Source organism: Lepus europaeus, chromosome 7 (assembly GCF_033115175.1).
Source record: "Lepus europaeus isolate LE1 chromosome 7, mLepTim1.pri, whole genome shotgun sequence".
NCBI lineage: Eukaryota > Metazoa > Chordata > Mammalia > Lagomorpha > Leporidae > Lepus > Lepus europaeus.
Genome location: NC_084833.1, coordinates 30654707 through 30673245, shown reverse-complemented (window position 1 = coordinate 30673245; position 18539 = coordinate 30654707). Strand labels below are relative to the sequence as shown.

Below are 18539 nucleotides of genomic sequence, written 5' to 3'. Positions count from 1 at the left end.
TGGGTCTCCGGGACCTCAGTGAGACCTGGAGGCGGTCAGCAGCACTGAGTCGCACGGTCAGAGCACTCAAGTTTCCAGCAGAGAACTAGGCCCGGGGGATGCATATTCCTGCAACAGAGGAAAGCGAATGTATAGGATATCTATTAAAACCGTGGAGAAGAGAGCCTTGAAAAAGGATAAGTGGAAATTAGTCATGTAACTTCTGCTCATGTTGATTGAGTTCAGTCCTGGCAAATACCCACATGTATATTTTAAATTGAGTATGTCTCTTTGGTTTGTCCTTTAGTGAGTTTTTAACAAAGTGTTTGAGGCCGGCGCCATGGCTCAACAGGCTAATCCTCCACCTAGCGGCGCCGGCACACCAGGTTCTAGTCTCGGTCGGGGCACCGATTCTGTCCCGGTTGCCCCTCTTCCAGGCCAGCTCTCTGTTGTGGCCCGGGAGTGCAGTGGAGGATGGCCCAAGTCCTTGGGCCCTGCACCCCATGGGAGACCAGGAGAAGCACTTGGCTCCTGGCTTCGGATCAGTGCAGTGCGCCTGCCGCAGCGTGCGCAATGGCAAAAGGAAGACCTTTCTCTCTCTCTCACTGTCCACTCTGTCTGTCAAAAAAAAAAAAAAAAAAAAAAGTGTTTGAAAGCGCTTCTGGAAGTTTCATCACATTGTTGTCCCAAGCCTAGCTTTTCCTATAGCTTCTTAGGTCATCTAGCTGTTAATTCTAATACAATGGAATATTTTGGGGGGCATACAGTTAGGGAAGGACTGCTGTAGTCAGTTAGCCATCTGGTGACCACTGAGAAGTTGTTCCAGGGTTTCCGAGTAGGTAAATAACACCCCGGAGTGTGGCCTTTGGAGAAGTCCTGTGGCAGACCATGTCACATGTCCTGTTGGAGGTACTATTAAGTGGAGAGCCAATTAGGAGGACTTTTAAATTATTCCTAATAAGAGCTGATAAACACCTTCATTTGGTGGTGGCAGTTGATATATTAATGGGCTGTGTTTTTAGTTCCCTTTCAACAAGTTAATGAATTTTACAGCTTAATCCAAAGTGGTAAGCCAGACCACTGTGAAATAGTCAAAGTAGGAGAGTGCGCATCCCAGAGACGCTATCTGCTGAGGCTCTGATGCTGTGGGCACAGCCTTTCTTTCCTCTCGTACTCTGCGGTTTACCAGGAGTTGGAGAAGTTGGGCTGATGATTTCAATGGAGAGGATTGTCTGCCTTCCCACCCAGGGTGCGCAAAGTCTTGAGTAAGGGCTCCATTCAAGCTGATGTCCAGGTGTGGCCTCACTGAGCCCATTTCCCAACCTTTGTGGGTCTCCACCCATAGATGGAGTAGGGTTGCCTGATAAACATAAGGTGACACAAAACCAGAATTGTGTGGTAGAGACGGCATCCAGGAGCTGCCCAAGTCTATCTTCTATCCCGTTGATAGAGCACAGCTTTTTGAGTCAAAGAGAGCAATGAGCTTCCAAGTTATAGGTGAGTGTTAGTCATGGCTACGTGACCAATCATCTAAATATGACCTTCAACTACTGGAAATGATTCGGGGGTGGGGGGGTGGTGGTGGAGTCATTCAGCCAAGAGCAAATTATTGATAGAACAGCAGGACTAGATTAAACATGTTGGTCTGAGTGCTTGGGAACAAAATAATGGCTTAAGTTGTACCTTTGAACTTTGTTCTTATTTTGCCATGTAAAATTAGAGATATTAAAGTACTCGTTGAAAGTCAAAGCCAATGATAAAGTCAGTGAAAGGGAAGTTGCCCATAGAGTAGAACTTTCAATAATGAGACTGCTTAAATAATTGGATAGTAAGATTAATGTACCGGCTGATGTTGTGGCATAATAGGTTAAGCCACCACCTGCAATGCCAGCATCCCATATGGGCGCTGGTTCGAGTCCTGGCTGCTCCACTTCCAATTCAGCTCCCTGCTAATGTGTCTGGGAAAACACAGGAGGATGACCCAAGTTCTTGGGCCCCTGCACCCATGTGGAGACCTGGGAGAAGCTCCTGGATTCTGGTTTCGGCCTGACCCAGCCCCGGGTTGTTGCGGTCATTTGGGGAGTGAACTAGCGGATGGAAGATGCCTCTCTCTCTTTAACTTTGCCTTTCAAATAAATAAAAAAAAATTTAAAAAGATTTTATTTATTTATTTGAGAGGTAGTTACAGAGAGATGGAGAGACAGAGGTCCTCCATCCACTGGTTGACTCCTAAAATGGATGCAACAGCCAGAGCTGGGCTCATCTGAAGCCAGGAGCCAGGAGCTTCTTCTGGGTCTCCCACATGGGTGGAGGAGTACCAAGCACTTGGGCCATCTTCTGCTGCCTTCTCAGGCCATAGCAGAGAGCTGGATCGGAAGAGGAGCAGTCGGATACGAACCGGTGCTCACATGGGATGCTGGAGCCATAGGCAAAAGCTTAGCCCGCTATGCCACAGCACTAGCTCTGATAAAACAAATCTTAAAAAAAAAAAAAAAAGACTAATGAAGAGTTAAGCATAATGTTTTTGCTTTCGTCCTTAACTGAAAGACATTTCAAAATGCTGGTGGACCTGTCCTGGTTAATACTTAATATCATTTAACCTTGTATTACCTTTGGCATCGTAGGGCCATCCTTTTGCAACACAGCTTTTTTTGTATGATACTTTGTTTATCTCTAGAAAGTCTCTAAGCTCAAAGTGCATTTTGAATGTGTTTGAGAGATGCTTTGTTGAAGAACTTTATCTGTGTAGTTGGTTTTGTAGAACTTTGCTTTTTGTTAAAAACAAATGATTGATTTCCCCTCTTGAACTTGGAAGAGGGGAAGGGTGGGAATAATTTTGCATTCTCATTAGTTGGGTTCTAGCAAACTTATTTTATGATTGACTATTTCTTTGGGAATGGGAAACAATTTAAGACAGGACACTATCTGTTATTTTGGGGCACAGAGAGCCGTTCTTATGTAGAATAGCTGTGGAAATCTGGGGTTGGCCAGGTGGTGTGGAAGGTTTGGACTGCTCAGTTAGGAAGAACCCATTTCACAGGAGAGGAGACGTGACCTTCTGGTGGCAGGGTTTGGGATAACCAGAGACAGAGTGTTTGCACTTTCAGAGTGAAACTTTTAGCCCATGCCTAGTTTATGTTACTACCCTCAGTCAATGTCTGTTTTGTTGATTCCTCTAGGGCCGTCTTTTCTCCTATCCCGATACTCACCGTCATCGCTTGGGACCCAACTATCTTCAGATACCGGTGAACTGTCCCTACCGGGCTCGAGTGGCCAACTACCAGCGTGATGGCCCCATGTGCATAACCGACAATCAGGGTAGGCCTGCAGAGTCTGGGCTCCCTGCAGGGCCAGAGGGGCTGGGAAGCAGATGGGGTGGGACACAGGGCAGGAGTTTCCCAACTGCACCCACAAGACCTCCCGCTCTGTGGGGTGCTCTACAGGTGACACCACAACAGGGGTTTCTTGCCCAGCTTTGAAGGTCTAAGCTGCCTAAGGACTCACCATGCTTTTCTCTATTTTGTTGGAAGTTCCTACCTCGGATTTTACTGGCTGTCCACTTGATAGTTAAAGGCGGAAAGAAAGATCTTTCATAGTAGCTATGATAGAGTATCCAACTTAGGAGTTAGAAAGTAGAGAACTTTTTTTTCCTGGAAGCACTCTTGAATTCTCAGCAAGTAGACCTGGGAAATGCACAAACCGAGCTGGTCTCTCTTGGCAGTGTTTTTGAGGCTGTGGGGGAGAAGTCTGCTAGAATTTGGGAAAGATGGAGTCCTCTAGGGGAGAGGAGTGGGAGAGATGGAGTAACTCAGGGATTCTCCACACATCTTTTTCTTTTTTAATATTTATTTATTTCAGAGGTAGAGTTACAGAAAGAGGGACAGAGATATTTATCAAATCTATCATTTTTTTAAAAGATATTTTCTTTTTTTATATTTGAAAGTCAGAGTTACACAGAGAGAGGAGAGGCAGAGAGAGAGAGAGAGAGAGGTCTTCCATCCGATGGTTCACTCCCCAATTGGCCACAATGGCCAGAGCTGTGCCGTTCTGAAGCCAGGAGCCAGGAGCCCCCTCGGGGTCTTCCACACGGTGCAGGGGTCCAAGGACTTGGGCCATCTTCTACTGCTTTCTCGGCCCATAGCAGAGAGCTGGATCAGAAGTGGAGCAGCCAGGTTTCAAACCGGCGCCCATATGGGATGCCGGCACTTCAGGCCAGGGCATTAACCTGCTGCGCCCCCTCAAATCTATTATTTTTTTTTTTTAAAGATTTGTTTATTTATTTGAAAGGTAGAATTACAGAGAGGGAGAGGCAGAGAGCGAGAGAGAGAGTGGTCTTCCATCCACTGGTTCACTTCCCAGATGGCTGCAACGGCTGGAGTTGCGCCGATCTGAAGCCAGGAGTCAGGAGCTTCTTCTGGGTCTCTTACATGGGTTCAGGGGGCAAGGACTTGGGCCATCTTCTACTGCTTTCCCAGCCCATAGCAGAGAGCTGGGTCAGAAATGGAGCAGCCGGGACTCAAACCTGTACTGATATGGGATGCTGGCACTGCAGGCGGCGGCTTTATCCCCTATGCCACAGTGCTGGCCCTGAGATCTATCATTTTTAAAAGTACTTTATTTGGTGCCATGTACAAATAGCATCTAGTTTTTTTTTTTTTTTTTTTTTTTTTTAGGATTTATTTTTATATATTTGAAAGATAGAGAGAGAAAGATACAGATAGACAGGTCTCCCACCATTCTCCAATAGCTGCAACAGCCAGGGCTGGGCCAGGCCAAAGCCAGGAGCCAGGATCTTCTGGGTCTCCCATTTGGCTGCAGGGGCCTAAGCACTTGGGCCATCCTCCACTCTTTTCCCAGGCACATTAGCAGGGAGCTGGATCAGAAGTGGAGCAGCTGGGACTCCAACTGGCGGCACTGCAGATGGCAGATTAACCCGCTATGCCACAGTGCCGGCTCCAAATAGCATCTAGTTTTAATGACTTACTGAAATTAACCAAGCGGAATACTTTTTTTTTTTGTCTTTCTTTCCACATTTTAAAAAAATTTTGTTTAAAGAACACAACTTCATGGATTTAATATATACAAATTTGGGAACATGATGATTCTTCTCCCCACCTCCCTCCCACCCATACTCCCACCTTTCTTCCTCCTCCCTCTTCTTTTCCTGTTCTTATTTTTCACAGAGATCAATTTTCAGTTAATTTTATACTCATGAGATTAACCCTACACTAAGCATAGAGTTCACTGAATAGTATGAAGAAAAAAGAAAAAAAGAACAAAAACAAACAAGAAAAACATTGTTCCTTGACAGTCAAGGCAAGGGCTGTTCAAAATCATCACATCTCACGGTGCCAGTTTCACTCCTATAGATTACCTTTCAGGTACTCTAGTAGTTACCACAGATCAGAGAGACCATATGGTATTTGTCTTTTTGTGACTGGCTTATTTCACTGAGTATAATGGTTTCCAGTTGCATCAATTTTGTTGCAAATGACAGGATTTCATTTTTTTTAACCGCTGTGTGGTATTCCATAGTGTGTATATACCATAAGTTCTTTATTCAGTCTTCAGTTGATGGACATCTGGGTTGACCAGGCGAACTACCTGATGAATGCGTTTGCCTTTAATATTCCATAGTTTAATCTAGATCTCTTTTTTCTCCCTATTTATGAAGCATGTGTTGCAGGCATAGACTGTGTACATAGATTCCTTCAGGAACCTTACTGATGGCTTCTGTTATAGCCAAATAAGTCTGTATTCAAGCAAATTGTATTTTTTTGTGATAAAAAAAAATGCATGTACCCTAAAGGAAATTTGGAAAATATAGAAGAAGGTGAAGAGAGAAGAAAAACCCACAGACCCAATATCCAAAGGGCACTACTATTCCATTTTGCTAAGTTTCTTGCCAATCTTTGCTGTGAATGTTTTCACTATACTTAATATTATTTTGTTACCATTATCTTTTTCCATGTATGTTTAACAAGTTTGTTTGCTTTTTTTTTTTTTTTTTTTTTAAAGTTTACTTGCTTAATAAGTGCTCGTATCAGATGGCTGCAGTATTTCTGGTGTCTGAGCTTCAGAGGTGCAAGGGTGTGCTATTGCCCAATGCAACTGATACTTTCTGTGTTTGTCTTTTGCATTTTTATTCTGTTCTCCCTCACCCCCATCCACATTCCTCAGTCTTTTGTCGAAACTATCTGTCCTCGACAGGTGCCTGTATATTTTGAGCTTCATTAGTAAGTAATTGCTTGTTGTTTACAATGACTTATGAATAAGCTAATGAAGGATATCTTGACACACCCTTAGCCCATTGAAGAGTAGGGCGTTTGGGCTGTGCTCCTGAGTGCCATCAAAGAGTTTAACTCTTCCACAGAGTCAGTGCCACAAACACAGCTCCCACTTTGAGTAAAGGTCAGAGCTTATTTGGACATAGCATTTTATTTATGCATTTATTTATATATGATTTATTTTATTTATTTGAAAGGCAGAGTTAGAGAGAGAGAGAGAGGTCTTTCATCCAATGGTTCATTCCCCAAATAGTCTCAATAGCTAAGGCTGGGCCAAGTGGAAGCCAGGAGCTAGGAGCTTCTTTATGGGTCTCTCACATGGGTGCAGGGGTCCAAGCACTTGGGATGTCCTCTGCTGCTGTCCCAGGTGCATTAGCAGGGAGCTGGATCAGAAGTGGAGCTGCTGGGACTTGAACTGGTACCCATATGGGATGCCTAGCATCACAGGCAGTGGGTTAACCTGCTATGCCACAACACTGGCCCTGGTTATAGAGTTTTAAATTAATAGGGACATTTAAAAGAGCTACTTCTTTAAAATACACACACACACATACATATGTAGATTTTGAAAGGCTGAGTTAGAGAAAGAGAGATATCTTCCTTCCATCGGTTTACTCCCCAAATGTCCAGGATAGGTCTAGGCCAGAATCAAAGCCAGGAGACTGGAACTCCAACCAGATGACCCACATGGCTGGCAGGGACTCACGTGCTTGGGCCGTCATGCACTACCTTCCAGGCACATCAGCAGGAAGCTGGGCTGGAAGTGGAGCAGTCAGGACTGGAATTGGCACTCCTATGGGAGACACTTCCATCACAGGTGGTGGCTTAACCCACTGCGGTGCCTCGGCACCGGCCCAGAGCTGATTCTGAATACAGAAAGCTCTCTGGTGTCTGGTTGTCGAACACTGTGTTTTCCACGTTGGCGTGGCTGACTCAAGACACGTTTTTTGAGCTAATAACTGGGCTCAAGTTGTTGGTGTGGTCACCTCCCTTCTCGTGCACACACACATGTGGGCATCTCTTTAATTACCCACTGTGGAAAAATCTATTCCGGCAGTGAGCTGGGTGAAATTCCAACACCAGACTGGTTTGCTCAAACCACTTACTATGTTTCTAGGCCATGCTTGGGTAGGTAGTGACTGCTTAGATAAGCCAGCCTTCCTCTATCAGCTGGGCAGAATATAGTTAGGAAAATTACTATGCCAAAATTAAAAAAAAAAAAAAAAAAAAAAAGAGAGGCCTCACTGTTTATTTCAGAAGTCATAGGAAATGTTTTGAGTGTATTTGTCCTTGTTTCTTTCTATGAAGTGCAGATAAGTTGGAGATCACATACCACAAGGATCGCATTTTTAGAAAGGCCCTTTTTATTTGTCTGTGGAGGAACTTGAAAACTAAGCTGGAATTAAAGTCATCAGAGTCAGCTAAGGTGAGGGACCTTGGGAATCTTAAAAACGTTTAAGGAAGAGTGAAGGATGGTTAGCGTTCTGTAGTGGAAACAAGGCTGTGCTGGCCTGGCAGAAACGGAGAATCCAGGATCCTCACCCACATCTGCCCCAAACAAACACCGGTGGCCTTGCAGCCATCAGGCAGCATCTCAGAGCCCCAGCTCAGTGTCTGTAAAGGAAGGGGACAGAAGCAGCGCTTTGAGGTTGCTCCCAGGAATCCTGTGATTCCGGGTGTGAACGGAGCCCAGGGCCCAGGGAAACCCTCCAAGGTAAGATGCGTCTCTGGCCTCTCCATGGTGGCTGCATCCAACTTGTATCCACGGATCCCCATGCTGGGAAGTGCCAGGACACGTCACAGACGGGAAATGGGCTTGGAGACCTCCCCACTAAGACTCAGAGGGTGACCGCCCGTTGCCAGTTCTTAGAAGACGGTCGTCTTCTCTCGGAACCCCAGCCCTGCCTGGGGCAGGGGCTAAATTTGGGTCCAGGTGTGTGTCCGTGTGTTTGATCACCGCGTGCATTTATCCTACCACCAGGACTGTTTGCAGACCTGCTCCCTTTCTCATAGTCCGGATGGACGAGTAAATGAACCTGTGCTTTCCCTTTAAAGGCGGTGCTCCCAATTACTACCCCAACAGCTTCAGCGCCCCCGACCAGCAGCGTTCCGCCCTGGAGCACGGCACCCGCTGCTCCGGAGACGTGCAGCGCTTCAACAGTGCCAACGAAGACAACGTCACGCAGGTAACAGCCTCCTGGTCAGCGTCTAGAATTTCCTCCCCCTTAAAGAGTCTGTCGTTGGTTCAGGGAAGATACCTCACATAGTAGATAGGGCCCTTTATTCGATGGAGTTAAGGAGTTGTGTTCCAGGTGCGGGGACGTAGATCCCACAGGTGGGGACCGTGGAGGAAAAACAGTGAGCTTGGGGAATTGAAGAAATGACAAGTGCAAAGAGAATCAGAACGAGCTGGCTAATCTTTTCGCTTCGGGCTGCATCCTTGGCCCTTGGGCAGCCTGTGGCTAACTGCTCAGGGCAGGTGCTAGTCCTCTTTCCAGTCACCTACGGCTGCCCCAAGGGCTCTTTCACAGTAGTTGCTGTGAAGGGCCTGTGAGTGGGACTTCCTCCTTGACGTGACCAATGCAATGTAACACCACATAAGATAGAAGAAAAGAGTTACAAGTGTAGTTGTTCTGGTGTGGGCAGTTGACCTGGTGATGAAACCCTGGTTGAAGTCAAGCTGGAGGAACCTGTGACCATATTTGCATAATTTTATGCCTGGCTGATAACCACCTACAGCTCACTCACTGTAGAAGAGCATGGACTCCACAGATGTTGCCACCATTCTATTTGTTACCCAGATCAGGGTAACTTTCTTAGCTCCATCTTTTTTTTTTTTTTTTTTTTTTGACAGGCAGAGTTAGAGAGAGACAGAGAGAAAGGTCTTCCTTCCGTTGGTTCACCCCCCAAATGGCCACTCTGGCTGGTGCTGCGCCTATCCGAAGCCAGGAGCCAGGTGCTTCTCCTGGTCTCCCATGTGGGTGCAGGGCCCAAGCACTTGGGCCATCCTCCACTGCCTTCCCAGGCCACAGCAGAGAGCTGAACTGGAAGAGGAGCAACCGGGACAGAATCCGGCGCCCCGACTGGGACAAGAATCTGGTGTGCTGGCGCCGCAGGTGGAGGATTAGCCTAGTGAGCCGCAGTGCTGGCCAGCTCCATCCTTAACCATTGACCCCTACTTCGTATCCAAGAGCCTGGGTTCCAGTCCCAGCTCTGCTCCCAGTTCCTATTTCCTGTTCACGCAGACACTGGAAGGCAGCAGTAATGACTCGGGTTCATGGTTCCACTAGCTGGGTTCCTGCCACACATGTGGGAGACCTGGGTTGAGTCCCCAGCTGTTGTGGTTTTTCGGGGAATGAACCAGTGGAAAAGAAACTCTCTATGCCTTTGCCACTCAAATAAATAATAATGTTAAAATAAAAAAAAAAAAGTATAGTTGAACCAAGCTCTTGGATTTGAAGTATTGGAGTCCCCAGTGTAGTTGTTCTAAAACATAAATCTTCTCTGGTAGAAAATAGAGCCTCAGATTTCTCTAGACTTTTTCAACTGAAAGTGTCCAGCATTCAGTAATAAATTATCAGGCATCCTGAACAGTCAAATCTTATGAATGAATATCAAAAAGAGGAAAAAAAAACCCTCATTAATGGCAATAGAAACAAGCTTACTGGAGATCCAGGTAATAAAACTCTGAAAAAGTTTAAAGATAACTATAATTAATATGTTCAAGAAAATAGATGACAAACTGGAGAATTTAATTGGAAAACTTTATTAAAAAAGAATTGACTGGACATACTGAACTAGCAAATGTACACTGAAATTAAAAATTTAGTAGGTAGGTTTAAAAGCAGATTATATAACCAAAGAGAGGATTTGCAAATTGGAAGGTATGGCAGTGGATATTATCAAGATTAGCTCATGAAGGGAAAGAAAGAACTTTTCTTCATCATGAGACATCTCTAAATAGATCAAAAAGGTCAAGCCACAGGGTGGAAGACTCTATTTGCAGTTCATGTAACAAATGATTTACATACAGAGAATATGAGGAACTCCAACAAAGTACTATGAAAAAGACAGACAACGGAGTAGAAAAATTGGTAATAGATTTAAATATGCTCTTCACAAATGAAGATCTACCTGAGTGGCTGAAAAACTTAGAAAGGTGGTTTACCTCCTTACTCATCATGGATATGCAGAATAAAACTACAAAGAAAAACCATTGTACACATACTAGAATTGAATTAAAAACACACTAGGCTTGAATTAAAATGACTAGCCATATTAAGAGTCCTGAGGACAAAGGACAACTCAGACTGTCACATGAGTGTGACTTGGTTTAGCTGTTTTGGAAAATTGTTTGGTAGTGTCTCCTAAAGCCGGACATGTCTTTTGACCTAGTGGGTCCACTCTTTTTTTTTTTTTTTTTTTGACAGGCAGATTGGACAGTGAGAGAGAGAAAGACAGAGAGAAAGGTCTTCCTTTGCTGTTGGTTCACTCTCCAATGGCTGCCGCAGCCGGCGTGCTGCGGCCAGCGCGTTGCGCTGATCCGAAGCCAGGAGCCAGGTGCTTCTCCTGGTCTCCCATGCGGGTGCAGGGCCCAAGCACTTGGGCCATCCTCCACTGCACTCCCTGGCCACAGCAGAGAGGTGGCCTGGAAAAGGAGCAACCGGAACAGAATCTGGCGCCCCGACCAGGACTAGAACCCGGTGTGCTGGCGCCGCAGGCGGAGGATTAGCCTATTGAGCCGCGGTGCCGGCCGGGTCCACTCTTTATACCCAACAGAAACGTGTGGCTATGACCACCAGAGGACATTTACAGGGCTGTTCATGGTCCCCAGATGTTCACTAACAGCAGAAGGGGCGGGTAAACAGCAGCAGAGGCGCTCGGTGTAAGCCGTGGAAATCAGCCAACAGCTGCCAAAGCCAACAGCAGAGACGACTCTTAGAGGCACGGCATTGAGCAAGAGGCCCTATGAAAGATTACACACTGTGTGGTGCCTTTTACATCCATTTCAAGAGCCAGAAGTCATTTATGAAATTAGAAGTCAGAAGATTTGCCTCTGGGGAGGAAAGAGGAGAAGGAAGTGGCTGGGTGGGGCGTGGTGAAGGGATTTCCAGGCGTGCGTGCCACCCAGCTGTGTTCACTGAAGAGTCATTGAACTTCTCACTTAGGACGAGTGCCCTCTGCTGTAGATAAGCCACACTTACATTTAAAAGCTTATTAAAGGGGGAAAACAGTCCTCTTACTTTGTGTCGACTAGTAAAACTGTAACTTTTCCTCTAAAAGGAATTTGATCCTACTTTGAGGGGTGGATGGTTAAGGATGTAGCTAATTAAAGCAGCTGGGAACCTTGGTCTGGTTAATAAAGAGAACACCACATAAAATAGGGCAACACCTGTGGAGTCCGTGTGCCCTTGCAGTGAGCGACTGAGCTACAGATGGACGGTGGTTGTTAGCCAGGCATAAAACTATGCAAATAGGATCTCAGGCTCCTCCAGTTTGACTTCACATTACCAGCTTGTCCTTGACCGGAATAGCAGTGAAAATGAGCTGGGGTTAGGTGATGAAGTTACTAATTGCATGCTAATTACAACACAGTCAATGTATGCCACATGGCAGAATAAGCTTGCATATACATGTCTTTTTCTTAACATCCTACAACCACCTCCCTGGAAGGACAAGTACTTTATGTGGGTTTTCTTTAGTGGTGTGTTGACAGATGTTTAACAGCTGGCTTCCTAGAGCCCAAAGCCCTGATTTGCTGAGTAGTGTTTGTCAATGTGTATGGTGGAAATGTTTCCCTGGGCTGATTTCAAGCCCCCAAAATGATGTCACTGAGCCGGTTGCTTTGGGAAATGCTGTTCAATATCACTATTATGTATTATTTCCATCATAATAATAGAGTGGACATAAATAACCTCAAAAACGTAGGAAATATGTATTAATTAGGGAATGTGTTTTTAAGTATTTATTACTTTTGTTTGCACTCATATATATATTTTAAGTGTAATTGTAAGTGTATATAATGAAATATTTATAGTGGCCAAGTTGAACAACTTAGAACATTCCTGAAAATGTACGTCTGCTTTCACGAGCAGGCTGGTGGTAGCACACCATCGGAACTGCAGGAACACATTCCACGGAGATGGTAGACTGAGCTGACACATGGGGTCTTTCTCCTACTTCTCACACACAGCCATGCTAGAATGAATGTTTTTCAAACGTAGCTGAGCTTAAAAACCAAGAAAGCTTCATCTCCAAGTCCCAGCAATGGAAAAGGAATCCCACAGTGAGTGAACGTGGAAGGTGTGCATCTCATGGGGATGACCTGACCTGATTGGCACCTGAAGAAGCTTTTCCACCTCCAGGGGGCAGGAGTTGAGGCTGCAGGCTTCCTGTGTGGCAGAGAAGCTAGAACTGGGCTCTTGGCAAAGTGGCGAGAATCAGGAGAGGGCAGCCGTGGGAGAATGTACTCACCAGACTGAGGGGCCCCTGGAAGCGGGTGGGCTCTGGATGGAGGTGGTGAATCCTGGCAAGCTGGGAGTCCTTCCCCTCTGTGGTGCTCAAGTGAGGTGGGATGAGGCATTCTCACCCCACACAGAGCCATCTTTTACCTGAACTAAACGATAAGCGACTCTGTGACCCCTGTTAGGTGTTTGCAGGGCTGACGGGAAAATCACCGCCTTCACAGCTAGGGCACGTTTGGTACTTCTGCAGAGATAACGCCTGCAGAAGGTGAGACACGGGGCAAACTTACAGTACGTACGAGGGAATCCAGTGCCCTGACACACTGCGTGAACAGATGGAGAATCATTCGCGCGCTCATCCGGAAGGGGCTTTAACAAAAATATGAATGCAGGTTTAAGGAGATACCAAAATGAATACCATGTAAGACAAGAATAGGATGTGAGAAAAAAAAAAAGCAAAAACAGGTAGACTTGAAAAAGAACCAGTTAGAAATTTCTAGAAACAGGAAATACAGTCTTTGAAATAAAAATCCCACATGTAGAGTGTCTTAATGGATATTTATGCAGTAGGTTAGTTCTAGCTGAAGAGAGAATTAGTGAATTAGAGGTAGAGAAGAACTCCCCAGGTGCAGAACTTTCACTAGGTTGTATTGTGAGTTTTAAATTAAACTTGGGTCTGAGAGTTCAGCCTTGCTCAAATGTTTTTTAAAAAATGTAATTATTGCTAATATTTGGTAACTTAGAAATACGTATCAATATTTTCTAATTTGATATTTTTTATAGTTAGATATTATTGGACTTTATAGATATTAATAGAACAGCACATACAGCAGAGCCTGGCACTTTATAAGTCCTCAGTAAATAGCTGTTTAATGAATGAATGAAACCGAATAATACCAAACTGCAAGTAGAAGTGGTTGACTTCAGAACTGAGTAGAGGCCACTAGGATGCTGTGTTCCTGTCTTTCATTTTAATCTATTGGTATTCATTTTAGAAATAAGCTCATTAATCTAAACAAATGATCACTGTCACAATCTAAACAAAATATCACTTTTAATGTCTTGCTCAAGAAATCTTGGCTTCTGAGTGACTGTGAATGGATACATGAAGGGTTTGCCAAGAGTTCCTGGAGAAATGCAGATGTTGAAAGTACTATGCATGACTCTCAGGTTGTTTTGCACCGTGGTTGGGTTTTTCCACAAACTTTTTGCAGTGTCCTTTCATCTGTTTAAGTGAACTGGGTGGCTTTTCTCTCCCTGGTTCTTGATGAATTAACAAAGGTCTTACCTGGGCTGAGTTCACGTTGAAAGACAGCTTGCACGCTCTAGACTAGTCAGTATTGAAGAGCGTGATGGGGTTTTTAACTGAAGGTCACCCATGTATAAGAGGTTTATACAGCAAGTACAAAGGACATTGTTAAAAAGCAGTTGTGGGCTCCTTATCAGTAAACGATGAGAAACTCCATCTCCGTTATAACTGGAGCCGGCGTTTCAATTCTGAAGTTTTTAATGTGTTAGTTTGGAAGGTGGCCTGCGGGCCGCGCGGTCACTGGGCCCCCGCCCTGTCTCCCCCGCGCAGGTGCGGGACTTCTACGTGAGAGTGCTGAACGAGGAGGAGAGGAAGCGCCTGTGCGAGAACATCGCCGGCCACCTGAAGGACGCGCAGCTGTTCATCCAGAAGAAAGCCGTGAGTGACCCGTCGCCCACTCAGGGCTGCCATCTGCTGGCGGAAGACGATACTGCCGCCGGCCCTCCACAGGAGGGCTAAATCGACCTCCTTGAGCTAAGACAACTTAAGTCTAGCAGTAATCTCCACCCAGCCCCCGCTTGTTTTTCTCTCTCCGTGTCATCTGGTTTGGCACAGCCATCGCTCCTCGTCCCTTTGTCCGATCTATAATAACTTAACGGGGTTCGGGGCGAATTCCCTCCAGTGCCGTTTCACTTTGCTTCAGCCAAGGTTAGTGTAAGTTAGTGACAGTCCAGTATCAGAATGAGGGCTCTGCCACAGTTTTGCCTAAACTGTAGATGCTAGAGCATGCAGCGTCCATGTTTGGTGGCTTGAAGCCTGCTTGAACACTGCACATCACGACACTGGGACGCTCCGTGAAAAGCAAACCAGAAACTCGCCTGTTTTCTGGGGTGAGCCTTGAGATGTGCCCAAGGGCCTGGGTTCGAGGATGAGCCACGAGCCTGGTGGCTGCTTTATCAGCCCTTGGGCCGAGTTTCATCTGATTTACACCGGCATTGCAGGCGGCATTGCACAGCGCTGGCCCCCTCCCTCCTCCTCCTGTCTGCTGGTGCCCAGCCCGTGGCTGGGGCTTCCTGCCTCGAGTATATGGAGTTGTCTGGCAGGTGCCGGTGTCTCTGTATTGTTCTCTTTAAATTCAGGCCGTTTAAAAAATTATTTATTTATTTGAAAGGCAGAAAGGCAGGGAGAGAAAGAGAGAGAGCAATTGAGATCTTCCATCTGCTAGTTCACTCCTCAAATGGCTGCAGTGGACAGGCCTGGGCCAGGCCAAAGCCAAGGAGCCAGGGGCTCCATCCTGGTCTCCCATAGAGGTGGAGGAACCCAGGTACTGGAGCCAGCAGCAGGAAGCTGAAATGGAGAACAGAGCCAGGACTCGACCCCAGATACTCCAGTGTGGGATGTGTGTATTCCAAGCCCGGACCTCACCCCTGCGCCAAATGCCTGCCCTAGGTGTGTGCTTTGTTCCCCACCAGTAGCAAGTGGTTCTCGCATTCTCTGGCGGAAACTCCAGGAGTTAGTGTCAGAACCCACAGGTCCAGGGCCCCACCCCACAAGACTGCTGCCCTCTGAGATACCAAATGAGGTGCCCCGGCCAGCCACCCTTCTGCAAAGTCTATGATCTTCTCTTAGGTTTGATTGTTTGCCGGAGGAACTCACAGAACTCAGGAAAGTGCTTTACTTAGGACCAGCCGTTTACTTAAAAAGGCTGCAACTCCAGAACCGCCGGATGGAGGAGACGCAAGGCCTGGGGGGAGGGCTGGGAGCTTGTGCGCCTCTGTGGGGGTGCCACGCCCCCTGCACCTGCACCCAGCGCATTCACCAGCCCAGAAGCTCCCGGATCCCCGTGGCTCAGGGATTTGCGTGGAGGTTTCACTACACAGGCAGGATTGGTTACATCACTGGCCATGCACAGTGGGACAGAATCTAGCCCCTGTCTCCTCCCCGGAGGTTCAGGGTACAGTGGGAAGTTCTAAGCTTCTAAGCACATGCTCCGTCTTCCCGGCACCAGCTCAGGTCCTAAAGCCCTCCAGGACGCCCCCAAGTGTGCGGTGGTGCTTTCATTGGACCCCCGAGTCTTCCTCCAGGGCCTGCATTGTAGTTGCAGCCCTCCCTCCCCGTCAGAGAAACACCCTGAAACAGAAGCACGGGCAGGGTGCCACAGGGGCTCAGGGTCACGCTTCCACGTTTTTGCGTTTGCCTTTAGGTTAAGAACTTCAGTGACGTGCACCCTGACTATGGGGCCCGCATCCAGGCTCTTCTGGACAAGTACAACGCTGAGAAGCCTAAGGTGAGCCCATGGCAGGCCCCCACCCCCCATGGCAGGGGATGGACGTGGTGGGTGGGTCCGTTGGAGCTCGGTCTCTAGTTGGCCTTGTTCCATTCCTTGCAACCATGAGAGCTCTTAAACAGCTCTTCCAAATCTTGCTTGAACTACAAAGAACTCAACCTGCAGAAACACACCCTGTCTGCTTCGACACGTGGACACCATACACAGTGTAGCCTAATGAATGAATTCTCAGTGAGGCTTCTCATCTGGGTTATAAATCAAAGCTAGCATACACGCCAGGTTGCCACTGCCTACGAGATCATTTGACTGCCGCTCTTGTTCTCTTGAAACAGAACGCGATTCACACGTTTGTGCAGTCCGGGTCTCACCTGACGGCGAAGGAGAAAGCCAACCTGTGAGGTGGGGAGCTCCGGCCTGCACAGCAAAGCCCGGCATCCACACGTGGGACCCACACGCCGTGGGACAGAAGGTTCTCCTAGGTGCTAGATACGCAAATGCAAGTGAATGTCTTTGAGACGCTCCCCCAGCTTTCTATAGCAACTAATGCAACTGTGATGTTTAATCTGATTTCCCCAGGGGGAAAATGGAGGTTGGGGCTTAATAATCACCTACAAGAAACGCAGATCTGCTTCTGACCGTTGGTTGGATCATTCACTTAAAATGACGTAGAAGGAAGCTTTGTAGTTGGAAAGATGATTTCATTTGCTGGGAGAAGAATCTTGGTGAAATCAATATGTTTACATATCACCTCCAGGCCTATTACAGGAAAACATGGCTGTAAATTATACAAGAAGAAAAGATACAGGTGATCCACCCAGAGATTCTTATTTTTCTAACGTCCTCGCAGGAGAAACCCATTTAAAGTCTTCAGAAAATTGCTTCAGCAGCTTCGTGGCTTAATGTTTCTTCCTCTTGTAGCTGATGAGGCTCATCTCTTTTTTTCCCCTTCCACTGGAAATCACACTTACGCTCGTCTGTCGTTGATTTCACCACCCATGGGTTTGTAATTTCTCACAGTTTTACAATAAAGTAATCTGTACCAAACAGTAGAAGACGGGGTGTCTGGACGTAACCTGGGAAGCACCAGGAGACTCGTAATTTGAATATCCTCTGTTGCAGGTGCTTGTCCCTAAAAATGAAAATACCAACATGATGGGGACACCACGCTGGCTGTTTCAGCCTAAGGCACTATCAAGAGAGCAGACGTACTAACTGCTCCACTCTCTTGTCCATCAGCTCACTTACTTACTGCTAAGTATGACTTTTTACATGAAGGCTTAGAACCACTAGTTATTTTCTTCTGTTGTTTAAAAAATATGTTATTTATTTATTTGAAAGGCAGAGTTACAGAGAGAGGAAGAGACAGAGAGGGAGAGAGATTGAGATCTTTCATCCGTTGGTTCACTCCCCAAATGGCTGCAATGGCTGGGGCTCGGCCAGACCAAAGCCAGGAGCCAGGAACTTCTTTCAGATCTCCCACACGGGTGTAGGGGCCCAAGGACTTGGGCCATCTTCCACCATTTTCCCAGACTATAGCAGAGAGCTGGATCAGAAGTGGAGCAGCCGAATCTCAAACCATTGCCCATATGGAATGTCTTCATCACAGGTGGCAGCTTAACTTACTATACCACATAGTCTAACTTTTAAGAAAAAAACCAGAAGCTCAACCCAGAATACTGTACCCTGCTGTGGCATAGTAGGCTAAGCCTCCGCCTGTGACACCAGCATCCCATATAGGTGCTGGTTCATGTCCTGGCTGCTCCTCTTCTGATCTAGTTTCTGCTTATGGCCTGGGAAGGCAGTAGAAGATAGCCCAAATGCTTGGGCCCCTGCACCCATGTGGCAGACCCCGAGGAAGCTCCTGGCTCCTGGCTTCTGACTGGCTCTGCTCCAGCCATTGCGGCCATTTGAGGAGTGAACCAGCGGATTGGAAGATCTTTTTCTCTGTCTCTCCCTTTCTCTGTTGATAACCCCACCTCTTGAATAAATAAATAAATAAATAAGTCTTTAAAAAAATACTATACCCTGCAAAGCTCTCATTTATGAATGAAGGTGAAATGAAGACCTTCCATAACAAAGGGAAATTGAAAGAATTTGTCACTACTTGCCCAGCCTTACAAAAGATGCTTAAGGATGCACTACACACAGAAACACAGAGAGACAATCATCATTATGAAAGAATGTGAAGGCAGAAAATCTATACACGTGCTCATAGCAGCATTATACACAATACCCAAAAGGACTGAGCGATTATGTGCTTCACCCCTAATTTG

At 46.4% G+C, this 18539-nt stretch overlaps 1 protein-coding gene across 1 annotated transcript in view; it reads left to right on the top strand.

Moving 5' to 3' along the window:
* The window catches only part of CAT (catalase), a 39260-nt gene extending 21942 nt beyond the window's left edge, over positions 1 to 17318 (top strand). Inside the window, exons 9-13 of the mRNA XM_062196316.1 lie at positions 3159 to 3297; positions 8322 to 8452; positions 14310 to 14417; positions 16183 to 16266; positions 16599 to 17318. Of these exons, the coding sequence (XP_062052300.1) occupies positions 3159 to 3297; positions 8322 to 8452; positions 14310 to 14417; positions 16183 to 16266; positions 16599 to 16664 (528 nt within the window). The 3' untranslated portion in view covers positions 16665 to 17318. The remainder of the gene's footprint in view (positions 1 to 3158; positions 3298 to 8321; positions 8453 to 14309; positions 14418 to 16182; positions 16267 to 16598) is intronic.
* The last annotated feature ends 1221 nt before the right edge of the window (positions 17319 to 18539 follow it).